We start from the raw sequence: 24,701 nt of genomic DNA, 5'->3' as shown, positions 1-24,701 counted from the left end.
CAGATGTAGATACATCTGTTTCTTCCAACTGCTAAACGCTTCGCTGTTTAGCATTGGCGGCTTGTCGCTGTGGGTCATGCTTCCCATCTTCTTTGGTTGCTTGAGTGCTAAGGACCTCGCTCTAATACCACTTGTTAGGATCGGGGACGCCCTTGGAGGACCGGGGTGTTTTCCGGTTTCAGGAAGGGTGGCCGCTTACACAACACACAACTCTTTGGTGATAGTCCGGTTAGAGACTAAAACCGTTCTCAGCACTGCACAAACTGTCACAGACTCTTGAACCGGGTTCAAGGGCGGAAATGTCTGTTTCAAGTTGAAGCAACGTTTGCGACTTTAGATGATGTTTTAGGAGGAATCGGTTTTATGGAGGTGAGTGACCGGTTTTAGGAGTATGATTAGTCTGCGGTTTACGTTTAAGTAAACAAGAAATGAAAGTAAGAGAAGGAACACGAGACACGAGATTTGTTTATGGATGTTCGGAGCAAACCCTCCTACGTCACCCCTTCTTCTCAGGTTATGAGAAGGATCTCCACTAACTCTTTAGAGTTACAACAACACTGCCGGTCGAGCCCAACTTTGCTACTCGCCGGTTACACCAAACTCACACTTTGATGTAATACAACAACACAACTCAATAACACACAAAAGGCTTCCGGTTTTAGACACACCGGTTTTTGGAGTATAAGACTTTATCTCTCTAGAATTTAATGTTTTTACAACTCATTAACTATTTTCTGAACTTCTTCGAACTGCCTTGAATGAAGACGATCCGTCTTCCTTTTATAGCTGAAAGTAGACAACGGTTACTTTCTTCTCTCTCTTGCGGATTGGTCGATCATTATCACGCCTGTTTGCAGAGAGGTTGCTTGCACGCTTCAACTTCCTCAACACCTAGCATTCATGCAGGTGACTCTGAGCATAGGATGACATAGCCGGTTTTTCAAATTGTGACACGTGTTGAACATCCACTACCGGTTGTCAGCATCGGATCAATAAGGCATCATTGCTTTCCTCGCATGCTTCTGATCGGATCCGATCTTCTTTTATTCTTTCAAGACACGTTTCTTCCGTCATGGTACGTCACTCTTTGAATTTTGAATCTTCTGACTTTTGTTCTGAACCATCCGGTTTTTGTGTCTTTTGCAGTATCATCCGGTTGGAGAGTATAATCTTTCTTCTTCGTTAACCGGTCGCTTTGAAAAGGTAGAACCGGTTCCTCTGATCTTTGACTTGATCACTCGAGGCTGGTTTCTTTGAAGTAGTAGCAACCGGTTTTTGATGCCCCAACCGGTTCATACGGTTTTTAGAAGTACCTGCACATGAAGATTAACCTCTGTTTAGTTCGTCTGGCCGGTTCCAAAATTAATCTACTTAATTTTTCTATCAACAATTGTAAGTCAACACTGATAAAAATGTGTAAAATATTTTTTGATTCTAAACTAAATAATTTTTTGATATTTATTATTATTATTTTTTCATTTTTATTTTCTTTCTTTGTCGTTACATCTTCTCTAATCTCTTTAACCTTAAACTTTTAGAAACCTCAACTACAACCTCCTTCTTCCAAATTAAGAACGAGCGACGTCAACCATATTTCACAAGTCGTAATCTAACCACCGATTGCAACAATTGTGATACTATTAAGGTATTTACTCTTTGAAAATTGTTAATAAACACATTACAGTGCATACAATTTTATTATTTATAGTCAATAATAAATAGGTATTAGGGGAATGAGCCACTAAATTTTGATAATTTCAATGGATAGAGAAGTCAATTGTTCTGAATTTAATTGAAATAGCTGATTGTATCGGTGACGGAGATAATGAGTCTGAGGGAGTCCCTCTTTGGTGTGAGTTCAATGAACATGAGAAGGAAGAATTACTAAAGTAGTTGTCACGTCATGTTTTTACTTTAACGGTCGTCGAAAATTTGGCTGGAGGTAAACACATCTATATTTTGAATATTTTTTAAAGAAAAAGATAAATTGTATAAATGTTTTATCCCTTAAAATTTTAAAATAAATAAATAAATACTGATCTAAGGAAAATTGTATAAAGGGTCTTTAAATTGTATTTTCATGACTTTAGGGGTCTTGTGTATTTTAAAAATTACCACTTCATCACTAATTTCTCAAGCTCAGCCTTAATTCTCATTTTCATTATTTAATTACTTTTACAACAATAATTTCAGAATATACTTTTCTTCAATTCTTACCCTAATTTCTTATCAAATATTTATATATATATATATATATATATATATATATATATTAAGAAGATATCAATCTCAATTAGGGCCTTCTTCTTCACACAGATGAAGGTTGCACCAGCTAGAGCTGGTTTAATGTATATATATAAAAGACTGTATTATAACTTTTATTCAATCATTCAATTACTCAAAAATATCAATCAAATAAAAACTCAAATAATGTAATTTGTTTTTAATCAAACAAAGATCAATAAAAATCCAAACATCAAACAAGGTCTTAGTGATAATATATAAAATAAAAAGGAGGACAATTGTTTGTCCTTTTTATTTAATTTTATTTGACCAGTCAGCCACTTCAGCCGCCATGGATATAGTCTTCATCTCCTTCGATCATTGAAGAACATGAACATGGTATATATGCATAATTCTTAGTGAATAATATGTGAATGCATTTATAGGGTGTAGGTGAAAAAGTAGATTATTTTGTCATTTAAGGATATTTTTAGACTATTCATAATTTTGAAGTTATGTATAACCAATTTTATATTTATGGTAGTTCAAGTATTAAGAATCGATGTCTAAGTGACAGGTTCGATTTACAATTAAAATGTCTTAATTTAAAGTGACGGTCCGGAGTGCTAGCTTCTATATTAAAATAAATAAAAAAATAAAAGAAGAAGAAAAGTATAGCTACTATTTATGGGTAGATTAAATATTAAGGCATGTATGGTTTTTTAAGTCTATCTTGATGGTTTAACTTTTTTTGAGGGGAAATTAAATGAGAACTATCCTAACACGGTTCTGAAAAACTACCCTAATGAATAAATATATATATATATACCCAATAACAAACGGAATTATCTGATAAAGAGACCAAAGTACTTTATTTGGGTGAATTTGAAATTATTTATAATTTTAAAGGTAAGTAATTAATTAGGATATCATTTTAACTGGTTTGTTTCGGATTATCCTTCTTTGCATGCTTAATAGATTTGGTTGGTTATGGACTTGGTCATAACAATTGTAAAATATTGTGGGACCATCATTTTCTTTTATTCTTTATTCTTTTTATGGAAAAAAAGTAATTAATTAGGATATGTTGAATATTATTTTTCTTGAAACTTTTGAATTTATTTATGGAATAATGGTTAAATAAATAATATATATATATATATATATATATATATATATAATTTGATATTTTAAGATAATATGAAACTATTTATAGGTTAAATGGTAACATAATTATATTTTATGAATAGAATTTTGATATATATATATGTTTTTCATTTTTAAAAAAAAGATTTTACACTAGAAGGACGTTCAGTAAAGAAAATGCAAGGTAAAAGAGAGTATTCAAAGAGAGTGTGCACGTTAATATGAAAATCGATGTTGTCGAGATTTAAAATACTTAAAAAGGTTAATATTATTGGTTGCGACGAACAAGTTGAAAGGTGTCGATAATGCGTATATCGAAAGAAACAGAGATTATCAAAGTTCATGATCGAAGTTCATAATCAATTATGTACATAAATTGAAAATTCAATTTCTTAGAATTCATTTAAAAATATACCCAAATTGTTTTTTACTATATTGGTCAAAATTTATCAATCAACCAATGTTGACCTTTTTTCATTTTTCCATTTCAATTCCCCTATAAATGTTCTTGTTCCCTCCCCACAGTTTAATCACATTCTTCATTTGCAAGAGTTTTGCCACTTCTCTAGCAATGACTAATATCACCTTTTTCCCATTCTCCATTCAAGCTGTTATTTCCATTATGGCTTCTATATCATTTTTTCTCATTTTCAAGAAAATGATAACCAATTCAAAGTTACCTTCTAAGGGATGTCTCCCACCCGGTCCCAAACCATGGCCTATTATTGGTAGTATTCACTTAATGTTAAAGAATAAGCCTTTTTATCATTGGATAAATGACACCATGTCCAAAATGGGCGTTGAGATCTTTTGTATCCGCTTAGGGAACGTTCACGTGATAACTGTCACATCCCCTGAGATTGCATGTGAGTTCTTGAAGAAACAAGACGCTGTGTTCGCTTCGCGCCCAATAGTCATGTCGGCTGAGGTGGTGAGCGGAGGATTTTCCGCTGTTACATTGACGCCTTTGAATGATCAGTGGAAAAAGATGAGGCGCATATTGGCCTCTAGCATCCTCTCTCCTTCCACACACCAGTGGATGCATGACAAGAGAGCCGAGGAGGCTGACCACCTCGTTCGCCATGTCTACAACGTTATGAAGAGTGACGGCGGTGTGGTGAATATCAGAGCCGTTGCACAACACTATTGTGGGAATGTGATAAGAAAAATGATTTTTGGCAAGAGGTTTTTTGGAGGAGGGGATATAAACGGAGGACCTGGAGTGGAGGATGTGGAGCATGTGGCTGCGCTTTTTAATGTACTCAAATACACGTACTCTTTTTGCATTTCTGACTATATTCCCTTTCTTCGATATCGGTTGGATCTCGACGGTCATGAGAAACTAGTAAGACATGCCAATGATAGTGTTAGAAAACACCAGGACCCAGAAATAAATTCGAGGATTAAACAATGGAAGGAAGGAACAAGGAGTGTTAATGAGGACCTTCTTGACATGCTAATCACCCTCAAAGATGACGAAGGAAACACTTTATTGGCACCAGAGGAGATTAAATCCCTGATTTTGGTAAGATTTTATTGAAAACTAAATGATTCTCACACTTTTATCGATGAATTTCTTTCATATTTAATGTATTAACAAATCATTTTCAAATAAATCCAGGAAATAACGGTTGCAACAGTTGACAACCCATCGAATGCAGTTGAATGGGCTCTTGACGAAATGTTAAATCAACCCGATATATTTGTGAAAGCCCTTCAAGAATTAGACCAGGTTGTTGGAAAAGACCGGCTTGTCCAAGAATCGGACATGTCGAATCTCCGCTATATTAAAGCTTGTATAAAAGAGTCTTTTCGAATCCACCCATTTGCACCTTTCAATCTCCCTCATATGTCCACTCGCGACACCACGGTGGCCGGTTACTTCATACCCAAAGGAAGTCATGTTCTCTTGAGTCGTCCAGGTCTAGGACGAAACCCTAGGACTTGGGATGAGCCACTTTTGTTCAAACCTGAGCGTCACCTTAAAGAAGACAAGTCACAAGTGATTTTGAATGATCCAGATCTTCGTATATTCTCATTCAGCATAGGCCGTCGTGGTTGTGCTGGAGTCAACTTAGGAACAACAGTGTCAGTGATGCTCTTAGCTCGACTTCTTCAAGCTTTCACATGGTCTCCACCTCCAAACACTCCTTACATCAAGTGTGTTGAAGGTGCTAGCGAGATGCTTCCTTCCAAACCTCTACATGCCTTTGCAATGCCGCGCTTGAGTCAAGGGATGTACGACGCACTTCTCGAAAAATAAGCCTTCGGTTTCATTGCTTGATCGAGTTATAGATATCAATTTGATTTGATTACCATGTTATTTCGATCTTAATAATGTTTTGTCAATTATTTTGGAATAAATTAAGTTCTTGCTTCAAATGAAATTATGATAACTAAATAATTAGACATATAGTTTATGAAACTATATAATGTAAGAACAATTTCATCTACTTGAATTGTATGATTTGAATATATGAGAATGTTTGACTTAATGACTAATTGTTTATTGGAGTCTAAGATTAGAATGTTCAATAACAAAGTTCATGATAAGAAGAAAAAATTGTAAGTGCTAAAAGAATGTTCAAGGGCACGTCATGTACACATGGTTTTAGTCAACAAAAAATTCAAAAATGTTTTATATATTTTAATCAGATTTTATCAATTTAATTTGGGATCAATTGTATTTGAATGTGGACATTCGTGTAAAATGGATTAATGAATGTTTTTATTTGTTACAAAGAAAGCACCGTTCAAATAAAATTATGATTACAAAATATTTAATCAAATATAGTTTATACTACAAGATCTAACACATAATGAAAAGAAATCATTAAACAACAAAAGCATCACAAAAAAAAAAAGAAACACAACAATAGATTAGTTGGGACTATGGAGGAGGAGTTGAAGATAGATCATATTATAAAAGATTAATTCACCATCAATTTGTACCATTTGGAAAAGAATGAAATATCTCAATTTTATTTGTTTGTAGCTCATTTTTTTTTACATAATTTGGATTTGCTTTCTTCTAAATTCTAAAAATAAAAAGAAATTAAGAGAAGATATTTATTATATAATACTTAGGATTGTAATGAGTTAAATAATATAATATTTTTGATATTTTACATACTGAAATTATTTCAAATTTATTAAAAGAAATTTAAAATAATGGGAGATTTATTTACCGGCGCATATATATATATTGTCGGTAAATCATCTTACCGACTCTAAGAACAATTTAGCGGCAAATTTATAAGTCGGCAAATTTTTGTAGTATTGAGTTTAGATCGGTAGCAGTCTAGCGGCGCATATATGCGCCGGTCACTTTTTCTAAGCGTCGAAAAGAATATTCTTAAGCATAAAACGTTACACACAATAAAAATTATTCTAAAAAGATGTATTATTTAATATACAGAGAAGAATATGGCACGTTATATTAATTAATTTTAACATAGGTTAATTAATAAATACAATTAAATACATATAATTGTATATTTATTTGAAAATATTTGTCTTAATAATTTAATTATATATTATAAATAGTTAAGAATTCAAGTAAATTGAATACCCATAATTTTATATCGAAATATGTTTTATTTTTGTTTATTTAGTTATTCAAAATATTTAAACATGTATTTATAAATTATTTTATTTTTAATATTATTTCATTTAATATTAAAATATTTTAATAAATTATTATTCAAATAAATACTTAAAATATTTAAGTATACTATTTAAGTTCATAGTATACTTAAATATATACGATGTAAATGTTATTTAAACTTATACTAATTTGTTGCGACTCGATTAAATGCAAATAGGGTCTTGATGTCATCAATAAGCATCCGCATAAATCTAACGCCTAGTTGTTTTAGATGAATAAGCTGCGGCAGCTAGTGGTTATAAATTATAATATATTTATATATAAAAATAATAGAATGGAGGATCAAATTATTTAATTTTTTTAATTGACCAGCCAGCCATTTAATTCATCCCCCATGGGATACTCCTATTAAAATTCTTTCAGGTTTGTCATCGTCTCTTCATTCGTCAAATCACTAAATCACTCGTTGAATAATTAATCCATCCACGCATGAACATGAACATGAATCTCTTCTCCAGTCAATACGTCAATGATTTTTTCTCTTTTTCGAGTATATTTCTAATCTTGTTCAACTTTGGTTTTAGCTCACGGTGATTTTTTTCGAGTCCGTGTTCTTTCCTATAAACAAATTAGATCATGTTATTGAATTTGGTATTATTTTTTCATTTCTCAGAAGTCACTTAAATTGATCTTTTATTTGAAGACGTTCTTACATTTATTATTTTTTATTATTTGGGTAAACTTCTCACCATTTGGATGCTCTTCTATATTTTTTTGGCGTTGTTTATCCATTTATAAGTAAAGACAAATTCTAATTTGGCGCAAAATATTTGGTAAAAATTATTTTAACATCGCCTTTATTGGTTTGTTAAGTTTCTACTTTGTTACTTATCATTACGAAATTTATAGAGTTCATTTTAGAATCACTCTCAACAAATTTCAAGATGATTGTTTAGAATTTTAATTTTTATAAATTTATTGTATTATTTAAAATTTATATTCTTATTTAGTTGTTGTTTTGATTTTAATTGATTTTATTTTATATTATTTATAAGTTAATTTTTTATATATAACTTTTTTTTCAACTAACTATATTTAATACTTATAATATATATATATATATATATATATATATATTTTCTCAAATACATTTATATATGGGTGTGAACAAGAAAAGTATTTTTTTTTTTGTCATTTTATGAATGATTTTGAAGATAAGTATAACTACATGTCAAGGGGTAAATTAAATATTAATCTTTACAGTTTATTATTTAAAAAGTTATTTTGAATGCGATTCAATTTCTAATTTATTCCTCTTATTTGAAGCTTTAAATTTGAAATTATTTCATTTCAAATTTATTTATAGTTATTCATGATAGATTAAATATAAAATTTCTGGAAATTTTTAATTCATTTATGAAAGGATGGATTACAGAAAAATTATATATAATTTGAAATTTTATTATAATATATATATTAAATTATTTATAGTTTTATGATAATATAATTATATTTTATGGCATAGGCTGTATAGTAATGGCTAAAGAAATTGTTTATACATTTTTGTAAGTGTTACAAACTAGCAGGTCACTTGATTAGAAAAAAAAAACATAATAATATTTTATTTGAATTTCAAAAAAGCTAGCACCACCCCCTCACAATTTAACTAATTAAAACGCTTTAACTGTAATTAAATTCATAACATTGAAAATTCATTATTTAAAATAACCTTAAAAGGAAAAAAGTTGCTATATTGTCAAAAGCCAACAGCCAACCATTGTTGACCACGTTTCATTTTTCCATTTGAATTTCTCCAATTAATTATTTTCAGCCAGATTTCGGGGATGGACAAGATTGTAGTTACATTTTTTTAATGTACTCAAATATACTTACTTAATTTGCATTTTTTTTACGACTTTTCATTTTCCTTATATCGAATAGATCTCTCAATGAGAAAAAGTGAGTACAAGAGTTTTTTATAAGGACAAAAACAGACTTTTTGTCCTAATTTGAATCAAAACATTAATCAGCAAACATGAATAATCAAAAAAACCAGAAAACTAAAATCTGAAACAACATTATAGCAGCAAGCAATTTCACTTCATTTCGCCCTATACGTTTGAGTTTTTATGACTTCCTCGGATTTGATTTTTCATTGTTGACATAGTTCTAAATTCGTCGAAGTTATAGAGATACTTCGCCATGTGTGAATTTGGGCTAGGCCATAAAAAACAACATCATTCCAGATCTATTCTTCATTCCTTCTAACCCTTGAAAATATTCTAGAGTATCTATTCTTTATTCCTTCTAACCTTTGAAAATATTCTAGAGTTTCGTTCAGCCCAGATTTGATACACTATTGTTTGATAGAAACATTGGAAAATGTTGGGTGTGAATGCGATTGGAGTTTGACTCGGTCCTTTTTTTTATCGATTACGTTGCACCACTATCTCACACAAAGGAGACAACCCTCTCACTAGCATCCAAACACCATAAAGGAATTTGACATATGCCTCCCACCAAGAGAGTAGTATTTATTTATATTATTAGGTCAAGTCCAATAAGCGGATTACTAGAGATTAGGCCACAATGTTGGGCCAATCAATACCCAACAATCTCCACCTTTGACCCAAAGCAGTGCAAAACACAATCACAGAATCACAAGACACATCATCGCCAATTTATTACCACGGAGGCAATAAAGAGCATACCCAAGGTAAACTCGTGTCAAAAAGACCTGAGGCAAGAGCACAAAGCATTCGAAAAATCACAAAGATCAAACGCAAGAGCACAAAGCATGCGAAAATCACAAAGATCAAACGCAAGAGCACAAGCATGCGAAAATCACAAAGATCAAACGCAATAGCACAAAGCATAGGAAATCACAAAAATTGAAGGCAAAATCACAAAGCATGCCATGTCCACAAAGGACAAACCTCGAAGAGCTTTCCTTAAGTCAAAGTTTAAAATCCGTTGACATGAAATAAAATTTTCAGCAGGTAAACACTTAGTACCCATATCAGCAGGATTAAATTCTAAATGAATTTTCTCTAACTTAACAATACCTTTTTCAACAATATCCCGAATGTAATGAAACCTAACATCAATGTATTTAGTTCTATCATGAAAAACATGATTTTTACACAGTTGAATAGCATATTGACTATCAGAAAACACAACCACATTTTTGTCAAGAAAACCAATTTCAGACAAAACAGCCCTAAGCCAAATTGCTTCCTTAAAAGCTTCAGTGGTAGCTACATACTCAGATTCTGTAGTAGATAAATCAACAATGGGTTAAAGTTGAGACATTCAACTTATGCAAGAGTCACACAAAGTAAACACATAAGAAGTAGTAGACTTTCTATTATCCCTATCATTAGCATAATTGAAATCCACATAACCAACCAACTTAGTACCTACAGAACACTTAGAGAAAGTCAAGCCAACATCTACAATGTTTTTTAGATATCTCAAAAGCCATTTCAAAGCATTCCAATGAGGCATACCAGGGTTAAACATAAATCTATTCAAGCAACTAACTGTATATGCAATATCAGGTTTAGTACTAATCATGAGATACATAACAAATCCTATATTATTGGAATAAGGCACATTCTTCATTTCAGTTATTTTAGTTTCAGTCTTAGGAGACTGACCCTTACTTAACACAAAGTGGGAAGCAAGAGGCACATTCACAGATTTAGCATCAGACATAGAAAATTTACTCAAAATTTTAGCAACATATGCACTTTGATTCAACACAAGAGAAAATTTTATTCTATCTCTAATGATATTCATGCCCAAAATCTTCTTAGCATCACCAAAGTCTTTCATGTCAAAATTTTCACAAAGCGATTTTTGCACATGCATAACAGACTTCAGACATGGGCTAACAATCAACATGTCATCCACATATAATAAAAGAAATACAGGCACATAGTCTATATTTTTTTGAAGTAAAGTCAATGACCAAAAGAACTTCTTTTAAACATCAAAGATTACATGCACTTATCAAACTTGATATTCCATTGCCTAGGAGATTGTTTTAAACCATACAAGGGTTTTTTTAACAAACAAACATGATCAGGCAACTAAGGTCCACAAACCCCTCAAGTTGATGCATATAAATATTCTTATCAAGTTCACCATTTAAAAAGTAGTAGTAACATCCATTTTCTTCAATTCCCAATCAAAGTGACAACTAAAGCAAGCATAATTCTAACAGTAGTGAATTTGACAACATGAGCGAAATTTTCAGCATAATTTATTCCCTCCTTTTGAGTAAATCCCTTGTCTACTGACCTAGCCCTGAATCTAACTTTTTCAGACTCTTGCTTCACCTTATACAACCACTTGTAATCCACTAAGAAGCAATTATGAGGTTTAAGAACAAGTTTCCAAGTATCATTGATTCTTAGGGAATTCTTCTCATTATTCATAGCAACAATCCATTTAGTAGAAAACTTAGACCTCAAAGCTTCTTTGTAAGAGTTAGGCTCATTACAATCTAAGGATTCAAACATGTTAAAAGCAAATTTAGACATATTGCAATCATTCAAATTATCATCCCTAAATCTAACAGGAATTCTAACAATTCTTCTACTTTTATGCCTAACAAGTTGATAGTCATGCAAATCATCAGATAAATCATGTGAATTAGACAACACATTTGAATCATTCAAATTATCAAGAAAATCATGTGAATCAGATAAAATATTTGAATCATGCAAATCATCAATATCATGCACATTATCATGCTCTACCTTATTGAGAACATTCACATCATGTTCAACGGGTTGATCAACAACTACAGGCACATGCTCCACCTTATTAGGAGCATCATTAACAGGAGTGGGGGACATATACAAGCAAGAAAAATCATTATCATTAAAGACAACATCTCTACTTATTACAATCCTAAGACCAGACTCACTCCTATTCCAAAGCCTACAACCTTTTACCCCTTCAGGGTAACCTAAGAACACACATTTCTTGGACCTAGGCTCCAACTTGTCAACCTTCTGATATATATAGCCAACACTACCTAAAACTTTCAAGTTGCTCAAATCAAGAGGTTTACCTGAAAACACAGATTCAGGACATTTCTCTCCTAAGGGAACATTAGGGGACTTATTTATTACATAAGCAGCAATATGTAAAGCATCCCCCAAAAACTTTTTAGACAACCCAGATGACGCTAACATAGCTCTCACCTTCTATAGAAGTGTCTTATTCATCCTCTCAGCAAAACTATTCTGTTGTGGTGTGTACGGCACAGACCTATTCCTTTTAATACCCCATGTAGCACATAAATCATTCATCTGTTTATTACAGAACTCATGACCATTATCTGTTCTAAGATTTTTGATTCTCTTACCTGTTTTATTCACAATCAAAATCTTCCACTCCTTAAACTTTTCAAAAACATCAGACTTATGTTTCAATAGTAACACCCAAATTTTCCTAGAATAATCATCAATGATGGACAAAAAATATTGGTTCCCTCCATGTGTAACAACACTAGAGGGACCCCACACACCAGCATGTAAATATTCAAGGATATCAGTACACTTAGAACATTTGGGTAAGAGGAGATGAGAAAACTCACCTTATGTTGTTTTCCTAGCACACATGATTCATAGAAGGGGATGTGGGATAATTTATCACTACCAAAGTGACCACTTTTATGCAAAATTTCTAGACCTTTGTTACTCATGTGACCTAATCTATTATGCCAAAGAACAGATTTATCACCAATCACAGAGTCACAAGCAGTCTCAGCATGACACACATACATATTGTTCATCTTTTTAGCAGTAAAGATAACAAGAGACCCATGTAAAATTTTCATAACACCCTTCCCCCACTTTCCCTCCAAACCATCATTCTTAAGAGATGCACAAGACATCAAATTATAACGCAAATTAAGAACATGCCTCACATTCTTCAAAGTAAACACAGAACCACAAGAGAAACTTATGCATACATCACCTATTCCTAACACCTTGCAATTTTTCGAAGCAATAGACACAAAATCATGTTCAATCTCTTTATAGTTCGAAAATAAATCTCTAAATGGAGTCACATGGAAAGTACAACCATAGTCAACTAACCAATCAGATTTGCACAAAAAATCAAATAACACAGAGTTCAAGCTAACATAATCACATAGTTTATTAATCATAAAAATATCACCCATATTGCCCTCACAAATAGCCACATTAGCATTTTCAACATGCTGATTTCTCTTAGACTTAGGAGAGACCTTGATAAAATGACCAGACTCATGACAATTATAACACTTTCTAGCACTAGTCCTAGACTTAGATCTACTTTTACTAGCTGGATGAGATTTCTTACCAAGAACTCTCATTACTGACATTCTTTTAGGCACTCGACCTACCTTGAGATCTACCCCTCACATGCATGACTTCCCCACTAGACTGTTTACCACTCTCAGAGTGTCTCAAATCTAACTCCTTACTCTTAAGACCATTGACAACAATATCAAGAGTGACGCTATCTCTACCATACTTAATGACAGACTTCACATCATTAAAAGAATCATGAATAACATTCAACAAGACAATGGGGGCATACTCATCAATGTTCTTATCACCACACAACTTAATATCAGAAATAAGTTTAGTGAAAACATCCAGATTATCTTCAATGTCCTTGGACATATCCAATCTAAATTTGAAAAACTTTTCAAGTAAGAACATTTTATTAGGCAGAGAAATTTCAGTATAAAGTTCAGACAATTTATCCCATAAGGTTTTTGCACACTCTAAATTACCAATTTTTCTCATCAAAGAATCAGATAAATTCAAGTATATAGAGGCTCAAACATTTTCATTCATTTCACTATTTTAATCAACGGTATCAGTAGCAGCATAAACCTGACTAATAGTTTTAAAGCATTTTTTCTGAATCAAAACACATTTCATTTTTTGTTTTCAAATGCTAAAATCAGTTTTTCCATCAAACGGGACCATACCATATTGATTAACACCAGACATGCTATCAAACAAATTAAAAGCAATCAACAATCAATTGACATAAATTAATAGGAGAGTTTAATCTATGATACCTTGCGAAACTCAAAGAAAGTTTCGATTTACCCACCCCGCTCGGGGATTTGCTGATTCGTCTTCTCAGCAGCGGCACAACGATGACTTTGATTTTCAGCGGTCGCGACAAACGCGACACCGACAACGGTTGAACAGGACAGCAACGATTTCTTCTCTAGAGGCGACAACGACTTTCTTCTTCCTCCAGTAGTAGCAGAAGTAGAGAATAAAAGTAAGAGGATTAAAGAAGAAACAAAAGACAAATCTACGTTTATTGGTGAAGATAACTTATATCCTCCAATGCAATCTCAAACTTCAATTACAAACCCTAAACCCTAGCTCTGATACCACTATTGGGTGTGAATGCAATTGGAGTTTGGTTCAGTCCTCTTGTTTATCGATTCCGTTGCACCACTATCTCACACAAAGGAGGCAACCCTCTCACTAGCATCCAAACACCACAAAGGAATTTGACATCTGCCTCCCACCAAGAGAGTAGTATCTATTTATATTATTAGGTCAAGTCCAATAAGCGGGTTACTAGAGATTGGGACACAATGTTGGGCCAACCAATACCCAACAGAAAACATTAACTTTGAACGTATCTCCTTTAGTCTTCTTTAGCACAACCTCCTTAATAAGATTCAAATCCTCGGGAAAGCTACAGAAATTGAAGTTATTAGCAAATTTCTTCCAAAGTACCTTAGTATATATATACATTCCTTTAGGATAATCCCCTCTTCTAGCCTAACGATGATAAGAGGTGGATACTAACCTTAAGTTCTTGGGTTCGAGCCCGTTAGGCGGAAAGTTATGCGCATGGTTAAACTGTTAAGTGTGTTTGTGGGTTATATACTTAATCCGTTGTCCCATTTTTTCCTTTAGGATATAAGTTATTGTTTCCTCGTTGTTCGAACAGAGTACACATCTTATACATGGAATGGTCATAAACTTGTTGATCCTATCCCTTGTCATGAGTCTTTGTCTAAACATCAGCAAAGAACAATTCGATGTCGGGGTATAATTTTAGGAGATCAAACACAATGAGCCCACTCCACCAATTGTCCTTTGCTGCGTATAAGCTGTCATGCTAGCCCAGTAATGAACATACTATTAACAACCACCTTCCACACATGCAAATCAATCAGGTCATTAAATGTGATTCGATTGATTTCATTTATAAGTATGCTCACTCGTTCTGGAATAAGCCTCAAAAGATCATTACATTCACCATCTTTCATCCTATTAACAGTTACATCACTGTATTGTCTTCTAATTCTAACATTTTCAGTTTTATACCTTTTAAGGATTGGCGTTCCTTTATACCATGGATCATACCAGAATTGTGTCTTCCTCTCATCTCCAAATCGAACTTAAAACATAGACCATGCATACTAATTTAGTTTGAAGATCTTCTTCAATGACCATCTTTAATTCTGCACATCCATATACTCTTCTCATTTTTCATAAACTTGGAATGAACTCATTTCACCAAAGAGAGTCTTGTTTGCTCTCTATCTTCCATAAATGCTTGTATGTGAGTGCCCTAACCATTCTATGCAACTTTTAATTCCCAACCCACCTTCATCTTTTGACTTACACATATCTTCCCACTTAAACTTCTTCCCACCTCTTCCATGGTTACCCCAAACGAAATTCCTCATTACACGATCGAGATCTTTTATTACTTTTCATAGGGATCACAATATGTTGCACCCATAAATTAATATTGTCCATAGTCACCTTAGTAATAAGTTATATTCTCCCAGCATATAATAGACTTTTAGTTGCCCAGTCAATAATCATATTTTTAACTTTCTCAATTAGTGATTTGCAATGGGAGACTTGCATCTGTCTAGAACATAGGGGAACTCCTAGGTAGCAAGATGGTAAAGTTCCTTCTTTGATGCCCAATATGTTAAATATGTATGTCTTAGTAACCTCATCAACAACACCATAAAACTCCATACTTTTATCCTGATTTATATAAGGACCTGTAATTTCAGAAAACAGAGTTAGCACATCCTTAACAGTTTTAATAAAATTTACGTCCGCATGAGTCACTATAAAGAGATCATCCGCAAAATACATGTGAGTAATGTCTTCCTACTTACAAAAAGGGTGGTGGATGAATGGTTTACTCTTCAATATCTTTTTGAAGATACAATTGAAGAGCTCCATGATTAAAACAAATATATAGGACGGGAGCATGTTTAGTGTAAGTTAGGAGTGTTAGCGAAATCCTCTCCACACACTAATCACTATCAAAGTTGACAAATGAAACACTCTATTGACATGACATAAGAGGAGATTAAATCCTAAATTTTGATAAGATTTTTTTGACAAAAAATGAAAAGTAAATGAATCTTCCTTCTACAAGCTTTTCAGTATTTAAGAATTAAAGTTGGGTATACTTTAAAAAAAATAAAGGGAAAATGATGGGTATAAGTTGATGAATGTGAATGTGGGATTTTGCCAGTTTTTAAAGTTAAAGAAAAAATAATAAATTAAATTTAAAAACTTTAGAGTAATGTCATATTTTAATAGTATTTTTTTTCTTGTCGTGATGTTCTTCCTCCCTTGATTGTATAATCAATAATTCATTTACTCGTGAATCTAGGACGCATAAAATAAAATTTGTTTAAGCACAACGATAAAAGTATAATTAACATGAAATAGGAGTTCAAAAAAGAAGATAAAATAAAATTAAAAAAAATAATTAATTGACTCGAAGGTATTCAAAAAGAACAATAAAGTCTCTACATGAATAAATAGGATTTTCAATTTCCGACATAGTCATGATAATGACATTGTGAATAATCTTTAACGACCTAATTTTGTTATTAAATGTTCTCCGATTTCTTTTCAATTAGATAGTTCACCAGAAAATAATAAGGAAATAAATCCATTTTCTAAGTCTTGTTTTTAGTCGCCCCGATCCATGCCTCCTAATAGCCAACGACGGTCTCTGGCATAACCCATTGAGTTCCTGTTAAATTCCACAAAAGACTTCATATGTTTGCAACATCGTGCCAATGTAAAAGCATACGAGAAATCATTTTCACTACCTTAAAACACATATGATAACGACTCACAATAATTATGTTTTTTTCGTATACATCTATTAACAGTGAGAATTATGTTGTGAATAACACTCCAACAAAAAAGATCTTTTTTAAACTTCCATAAATTTAACAACAAAGATCAATCAAACTGACCTTATTGAACAAAGTGTAACAATTTCTCACATGAAAGTTATATATTTAAAGCATGCCACCACATAGACTTATTTCTAAACATGAACACAAGTCTATTATTGGACATGATTTCCACTTTGTTCAATCTTCTATATCTGATACAATTAGAAAACCACTCGACCAAATTTCAAATATATCTTTTACCAAAAGATCTCTACAAATAGAAATAGAAATAAGCTCAGAGAAAACATTCACCAAACATTTACCACAACACCTAGTATCGTCCCAAAAATTAATCGAGCATCCAACACCTACAATAAAATCGAATTCTCCTATTAAACCTTGCATCTCAAGATCGGCCACATATAAGCTATATCAATGCCCCACATGAAAACAATACATGTCTTGTCATTGCATAAAACGACCACACATGATATTATGCAATGGCAAGAAATGAATTATTTTAATTTGGGGCATTGTTATAGCTTGTATGTTGAGTTGTCTTCGTATATTACTATTGAGAGAAGTTGTGGGAATCCAATATTCTTTCTAAGATCTCATTTTTTTTGGTTGGAATGTTTTTCGTGATGGGATTTTAATGGACGACATATGTATGAAAAAATGTTGTATTATTATTAGTCATTATTTGATGTGCCTTATGGAGGTTGAATAAGCATATCACTTTCTTCTGCATTGTCGTGGTGTGAAAATTATTTAAAGTCTTCTTTGGAGCTTTATTGGAATTAAGTGGGTGATACTTGAGTATTTGGATAGTTGTTGGGAAGTTTAGATCGAGACAATATATATGGCGGGTTTAAATCGTTCAGTTATTATCTCTATTATCTTTTGATGGACTATTTGGCTTAAAAACCGTCGTACTTTAGTGATTATATTCGATCAATGCGTATAATTCATACTGCAATTATTATGACACTATCTGAGTTTCATTCTAGAAACTCGTGAAGTCAGTTGGGGAGTTCATCGCCCTTCTTGAAGAACTTCGTGCACGCTATTTTTTTTTGTCTTGGTTTATAATTTTTATTTTTCTTTCTTATTATCTTTAGTATTTTATTTTTTTTGATATATTGTTTTGTTTGTTGTGGTTAAACCATTCATATTTTCTAATATTTCATGGATATTAAAAAAAATAGTAGTAACTGTTAACAATCCATCAAAAGAGGTTGAATATGAGCTCTCTAAGGAAATGTTAAGCCAACCCTATTTATTCGTGAAAGTCCTTCAAGAATTAGGCCAAGTCTTTGATAAAAAAACGGTTTGCATCAAAGAGTCTTTTTGAATCCACCCGTTTACACCTTCAATCTCGCTCATGTGTCCACTCGTGTGACACCATATGAAAGGAAGTCAAATTCTCTTGAGCCCTCCTGTTCTAGGAAACGAAACCTTAGAATTTGGGATGACTAACTTTCCTTAGCGTTGCCTTAAAGATGACAAGTTACAAATGATCTTGAATAATCCATGTAACCGTATAATCTCATTCAACTTTGGTTGGCATAGTGTTGATGTCAACTTAGGAACCACACAATGTCAGTGATACTCTTAGCTCAAACTCTCCAAGATTTCACATATATACTCCCCACCTTCACTTACTCCTTACATCAAGATATGCGTACTTCCAAGCCTAGCATGTTCTTGCATTGTCACGCTTGAATGAGGGGATGTACGATCTTGAAATATAGATGGCATAAGTCCAGGGTTTCATTGGTTGAGATGGATTTGATTACTTTGTTTCTTTTGAAAATTTCTAGTTTATTTTGGAAAAAAATTCTTTCTTTCCTTTTTGGAATCAGTTAAATATAATTCAATGAAATTTTGGCAAAATTATGATAACTAAATAGTTAGATAGATAGTTGTACTTGTTAAAGGAGACAATAATTTCAATAATTTCATCTACTTGAATTAAATTGTATGACTTGAAGATGAGAATGTTTGACTTGATTGTCTTTGCAATAGAAAGATACATCATATTGAAGTTCAAGTTGAACTAACTGAAACTTGAACAAGTTCAGTGTCGAATAGTGCGAAAACTAAAGCAGTTAAAATCTAGAGTTTACGTAGAATCATTAGCTAGTTGTAAATTCGTAAAATCTAGATTTTACATGAAATTGTAAGAGTTTAATTTGAAAAAATAATAGTTATATATTATTATTATTTATATATATAATTAAGTATTTTATATTTAACAATTTAAAAATATTATATATTTTAATATAAAATTAATTAAAAAAATAATAATAAGTAAATAACATTATAAAAAATTATAGTTACAAAATTAATTATATTAATTAATTTATTTAAATAAATAATAACTTTATTTTTTAATTTTTAAATACAAATTTGTTTTTTAATAGTAAAATCATAAAAAATCGTAAAATCAAAATTATTTATAAACTCGTAAAATCTTATTATCAAAAATTTTAAATCGTAAAAGTTTATCTATTTAAGAGTTTAATTAAACTCAGACTCGTTAACCTAATGTGAAATCGTAAAATTATATGATTTTAAGAGTAAACTAAAAATTTTAATAACTTTGGCGAAAACAATGTTATCAAAAAAAAGAAGAAAAGAATGCAAGCGCCGAAGAAAGTTCAACTCGGTCCGTGACAATTTTAGTCAAAATAAGCCAACAATAACCTAATAAAAATTATCAAAAAAAGGCCATAAATTATTTGACCAATTGATTATGTTAAATATAATTGAATTGTATTATTTGAAATGGAGAAAATTTTAGTTAATGACTTGCACATTCTTGCAATGAAAAGATATATCATATCAATGTTTAGGACACACAACTTGCAACTTAAACAAGTTCAATATTAAATGTTACAAAAACAAATTCAAGATAAAAAAACACACATAGAAGCGCCAAAACAGTTCAAGTACAAGCCTAGAAGGCACGTGATTTTAGTCAAATAAAAACACAACCCAACAATAAAAAAAATCAACAAACAAATTAATGCCAAAGACAAAATAGAAAAAAAAATGGTCGTTTTGGTCAAAAACAATTAACCATTTTTTTTAAAAAAAGTTCTATGAAATATTGAAAAACAATTCACCATTATAGATCATAGATGTGTATATTTTGAAGGAAATAAAAATAAAATTTTACTATATATATACAAGGAAAACCCTTCAAGAACAATAACAACTACTTAATTTTCCTCCATTATTTGTGGAGATAAAGATGCCTTCAACAAGTGTGTATGCAATTTTTGTCTTGTTTAGTATGAGATACATTTTCAAAATAAGTACATACACGATGGTTACATTGTTTGATTATTTCATTTTGCTTGTTAGATTAATAATTGTAATATACAATAAAATTAACTATATTATAGGATTTCTCTATTGTTCTTACTTATGACAAACCATAAACAAATTTTGATTTAGATTTGGTTTACAAACCATCAACAAATTTTTAGATGTAAATTATTCAAGTAAATTTGTGTTTAATGATTATGTTTTAAGTTTTAGTTACCAATCTTTTACATTTTCTAAGTAGGTAAAATGAAAATTGATTGTAGATTGAGTTTGTTTAATATTTTAGATAATTTTACATACATTCATAGTTATTACATCGATTATACTCTATCAAAACCTTATATTTATACATCAGATAAACACATTTTTAGATATCCAAATCCAACACTATATAATATATATCCATCAAATTCATGTTCAAACTATTTTGTAAATAATTTTTAAAAATAATTAAATATAAACATACCAAAAGAATAACAATTTCAAATATAGTTAGATAAAGATACCAACAATCTATATTAATACTATAAAATAGTAATAGATAGAAATTGTTTACCTAACCTTTTTTTAATTGAACAAATATAAACAATAACTAATATAAAAATAAAAACAAAGCAACTTATTTTTTTGAATGTAGAAAATATTATAAGTTTATTTTAATATTCAAATTTTATTTATGAATATAATATTATTAGTATGATATTTAATTTGCGAATAGATTATATTATATTATATTAATGTTATAGGTACCCTAATGTATCCAGATAATATATGTAAGGGTCATAATAAATTAATAAATGCTAACCCAAAAAAAATATATATTTTAAAATTTTTTAAATATCTAAATCTTTAAAACTTATAATAAATTAGAATAATATTGATTTTAAGATAAATAGTGTACATTTTGTGATATATCTCATTCTTTTCAAGTGAAATATATATATATATATATATATATATATATATATATATATATATATATATATATTTATTTATTTTATTTTATTTTTAGCCGCAATTTTTGTAAGGCCAGTTCATCTTCTTCAGACTGCCGCATAGAAGAAACGCAGGTAACTGCCTTTCTTTATTTTATTTTTTATTTTTTTTGTCTTCGTTATAGATATTATTAGTTTATTTTAGTATTTAAATTATATTATAAGTTATTATTGGTCAGTCCCTTTTATTTATTTGAGCACCCAACCACTTCAGCCGCCAACTTAGGATATACGAATAATTATTTTTTTATAACACGTCGACTGAAGTCACTGACCATTAATCATTAGTGATATGTGCATGAATGCTCTTATAGAGTGATTAGAAATGGAAATAAAAAATATTCATTTTATAAATAATCTTTTAAGATAAAATATAACTATATTTTAGGGGCCGGTATTTAACATTTTTTTAAGTTTTAAATAATTAATACCTACTTACTTCTATTTATATTTTAAGATAATATGAAACTATTTATAATTTTGAAGGTTATAATATATATAATTAACTCTAGGGGTAGACTTTTAGTTTGAGATCTGGATCAACTTTATTTGAATAAATTCAATATTTAAGAAATAATTATGAAATTACCCACACAAAGGAGAAAAAGTTGCTATATTGGTCAAAAACTTACAATCAACCATTGTTGACCATGCTTCATTTTTCCTATTGAATTCCCTCTATAAATGTTCTTCTTCACTCCTACCATTTTCTCCATCCTTCACTTGCACTTGCATGAGTACTTTTGTCACTTCACTAACAAATTAATATGGACAATATGATCTTCTTCCCACTTTCCATTCAAGCCTTTATTTCACTTATTGCTTCTATATCAATTTTTCTCATTTTCAATAGAAGGATGATCACATCAAAGTTACCTCTCCCTCCCGGTCCCAAGCCATGGCCAGTTATCGGCAGCATTCACTTAATGTTAAAGAATAAGCCGTTTTATCATTGGATACACGACACCATGTCCAAAATGGGAGTCGAGATCTTTTGCATCCGCTTAGGGAACGTTCACGTGATCACGGTCACATCCCCTGAGATTGCATGTGAGTTCTTTAAGAAACAAGACGCCGTGTTCGCTTCGCGCCCAATAGTCATGTCGGCTGAGGTGGTGAGCGGAGGATTTTCCGCGGTTACATTGACGCCTTTGAATGATCAGTGGAAGAAGATGAGGCGCATATTGGCATCTAGCATCCTTTCTCCGGCCACACACCAGTGGATGCATGGCAAGAGAGCGGAGGAGGCTGACCACCTCGTTCGTCATGTCTACAATGTTATGAAGAGTGACGGCGGTGTGGTGAATATCAGAGCCGTTGCACAACACTACTGCGGGAATGTGATAAGAAAAATGATTTTCGGAAAGAGATTTTTCGGTAAAGAGGATATAAACGGAGGACCAGGAGTCGAGGATGTGGAGCACGTGGCTGCGCTTTTTAATGTACTCAAATACACGTACTCTTTTTGCATTTCTGACTACATTCCATTTCTTCGATATCGGTTGGATCTCGACGGTCATGAGAAACTAGTAAGAGATGCCAATGATAGTGTTAGAAAACACCAGGACCCTGAAATCAACTCGAGGATAAAACAATGGAAAGAAGGAACAAGAAATGTTAACGAGGACCTTCTTGACATGCTAATCAGCCTAAAAGACGATGCAGGAAACAATCTATTGGCGCCAGAGGAGATTAAATCTCTGATTTTGGTAAGATACTTAACTAATCCATATTAAATAAATAAATAAACACGTAACATTTGTTGAAATAATTTGGCAATAATATATGTTCTTTTCATGTTTATTGTATTAATAAATAATTTTCATATGAATCCAGGAAATAACGGTTGCAACAGTTGACAATCCATCGAACGCGGTCGAATGGGCTCTTGACGAGATGTTAAACCAACCTGATATATTTGTGAAAGCCCTTCAAGAATTAGACCAAGTTGTCGGAAAAGACCGGCTTGTCCAAGAATCCGATATGTTGAATCTCCATTATATTAAAGCATGCATAAAAGAGTCTTTTCGAATCCACCCATTTGCACCTTTCAATCTCCCTCATGTGTCCACTCGCGACACTACCGTGGCAGGCTACTTCATACCAAAAGGAAGTCATGTTCTCTTAAGCCGTCCAGGTCTAGGACGAAACCCTAGGATTTGGGATGACCCACTTTTGTTCAAACCCGAGCGCCACCTTAAAGATGACAAGTCACAAGTGATCTTGAATGATCCAGATCTTCGAATATTCTCATTCAGCATAGGTCGGCGTGGTTGTGCTGGAGTCAACCTAGGAACCACGGTGTCAGTGATGCTCTTAGCTCGACTTCTCCAGGCTTTCACATGGTCCCCATCGCCAAACGCTCCTTACATCAAGAGTGTTGAAGGTGCTTGTGAGATGCTTCCTTCCGAGCCTCTACATGCCTTTGCAGTGCCTCGCTTGGATGAGGGGATGTATGTTGCACTTCTTGAAGAATAAGCACTGGGTTTCATTGTTTGACCAAGTTATAGATATCACATTGATTTCATTATTATTTTTTATTTCAATCTTAATCATGTTTTGTTAATTATTTTTTAACAAAGTTCTTCTTTCTTTATTTTTTCGGTTAAGTGAAGTATGGTTCAAATGAAATTACCACAAAATTATGATAACTCATTATTTAGAGAAATAGTTTATAGTCTATATAATGAACTTGTTAAAGGAGAGAATAATTTAATCTATTTGATGAATGTTTGCCTTAATAATTTCAAGATGAAAATTTATGTGTAAAAGAAATTTCATGGACATGCACCCGATACATAGTTTTAGTCAAAATAAGCCAATACGACCACATAAAAATATAAATTATTTCCGACGTGTAATATGTGCCGGTATCTAAGCGTCGAAAGATGGAACATATGGTGTAGTACTGCTTCTGTATCAGAGTATGTCGTTTAGCTTAAAAGGTCAATTTTATTTTTTTTATTTTCTTGTCGCTGCTGAAACAAAAATAAGTCAAAAAGACAATAACTAACCCATAATGAAAAATATATAATTTTTAAAATAGTATATGTATAATAAAAAAAAATGATTGAGAGTGATTTAAGTATAATAATACAACATGACATAAAAGAATAAAATAAAATAAAATATGCTACTCTTATTTACGGAGAATGCTCTTTGCAATCTAATATGAGAG

General features: G+C 31.7%; 2 protein-coding genes across 2 annotated transcripts; both read left to right on the top strand.

Annotated features, from left to right (window-relative positions):
- Positions 1-4,044: 4,044 nt before the first annotated feature.
- On the top strand, positions 4,045-5,632 carry LOC124934551 (tyrosine N-monooxygenase-like). Its single transcript, XM_047475081.1, has 2 exons — positions 4,045-4,894; positions 4,991-5,632. Exons 1-2 carry the CDS (start codon positions 4,112-4,114, stop codon positions 5,630-5,632), a joined length of 1,425 nt encoding a protein of 474 aa, XP_047331037.1. The 5' UTR covers positions 4,045-4,111.
- Positions 5,633-22,290: 16,658 nt separating this feature from the next.
- On the top strand, positions 22,291-24,001 carry LOC124934550 (valine N-monooxygenase 1-like). The gene is made up of 2 exons (XM_047475079.1): positions 22,291-23,232; positions 23,360-24,001. The coding sequence occupies exons 1-2, from the start codon at positions 22,291-22,293 to the stop codon at positions 23,999-24,001; spliced, it is 1,584 nt and encodes a 527-aa protein (XP_047331035.1).
- The last annotated feature ends 700 nt before the right edge of the window (positions 24,002-24,701 follow it).

This window comes from Impatiens glandulifera, chromosome 4 (genome assembly GCF_907164915.1).
Source record: "Impatiens glandulifera chromosome 4, dImpGla2.1, whole genome shotgun sequence".
In the NCBI taxonomy this organism is placed as follows: domain Eukaryota; kingdom Viridiplantae; phylum Streptophyta; class Magnoliopsida; order Ericales; family Balsaminaceae; genus Impatiens; species Impatiens glandulifera.
The sequence above is the reverse complement of the archived record's forward strand: the minus strand, read 5'-3'. Positions and strand labels throughout refer to the sequence as shown.

Excerpts from the sequence above, each read along its gene's own strand:
- LOC124934551 (XM_047475081.1), top strand. The coding sequence starts at position 4,112 with ATGTTAAAGAATAAGCCTTTTTATCATTGGATAAATGACACCATGTCC. Across the intron at positions 4,895-4,990 it reads AGATTAAATCCCTGATTTTG|GAAATAACGGTTGCAACAGT; the intron begins GTAAGATTTTAT and ends AAATAAATCCAG.
- LOC124934550 (XM_047475079.1), top strand. The coding sequence starts at position 22,291 with ATGGACAATATGATCTTCTTCCCACTTTCCATTCAAGCCTTTATTTCA. Across the intron at positions 23,233-23,359 it reads AGATTAAATCTCTGATTTTG|GAAATAACGGTTGCAACAGT; the intron begins GTAAGATACTTA and ends ATATGAATCCAG.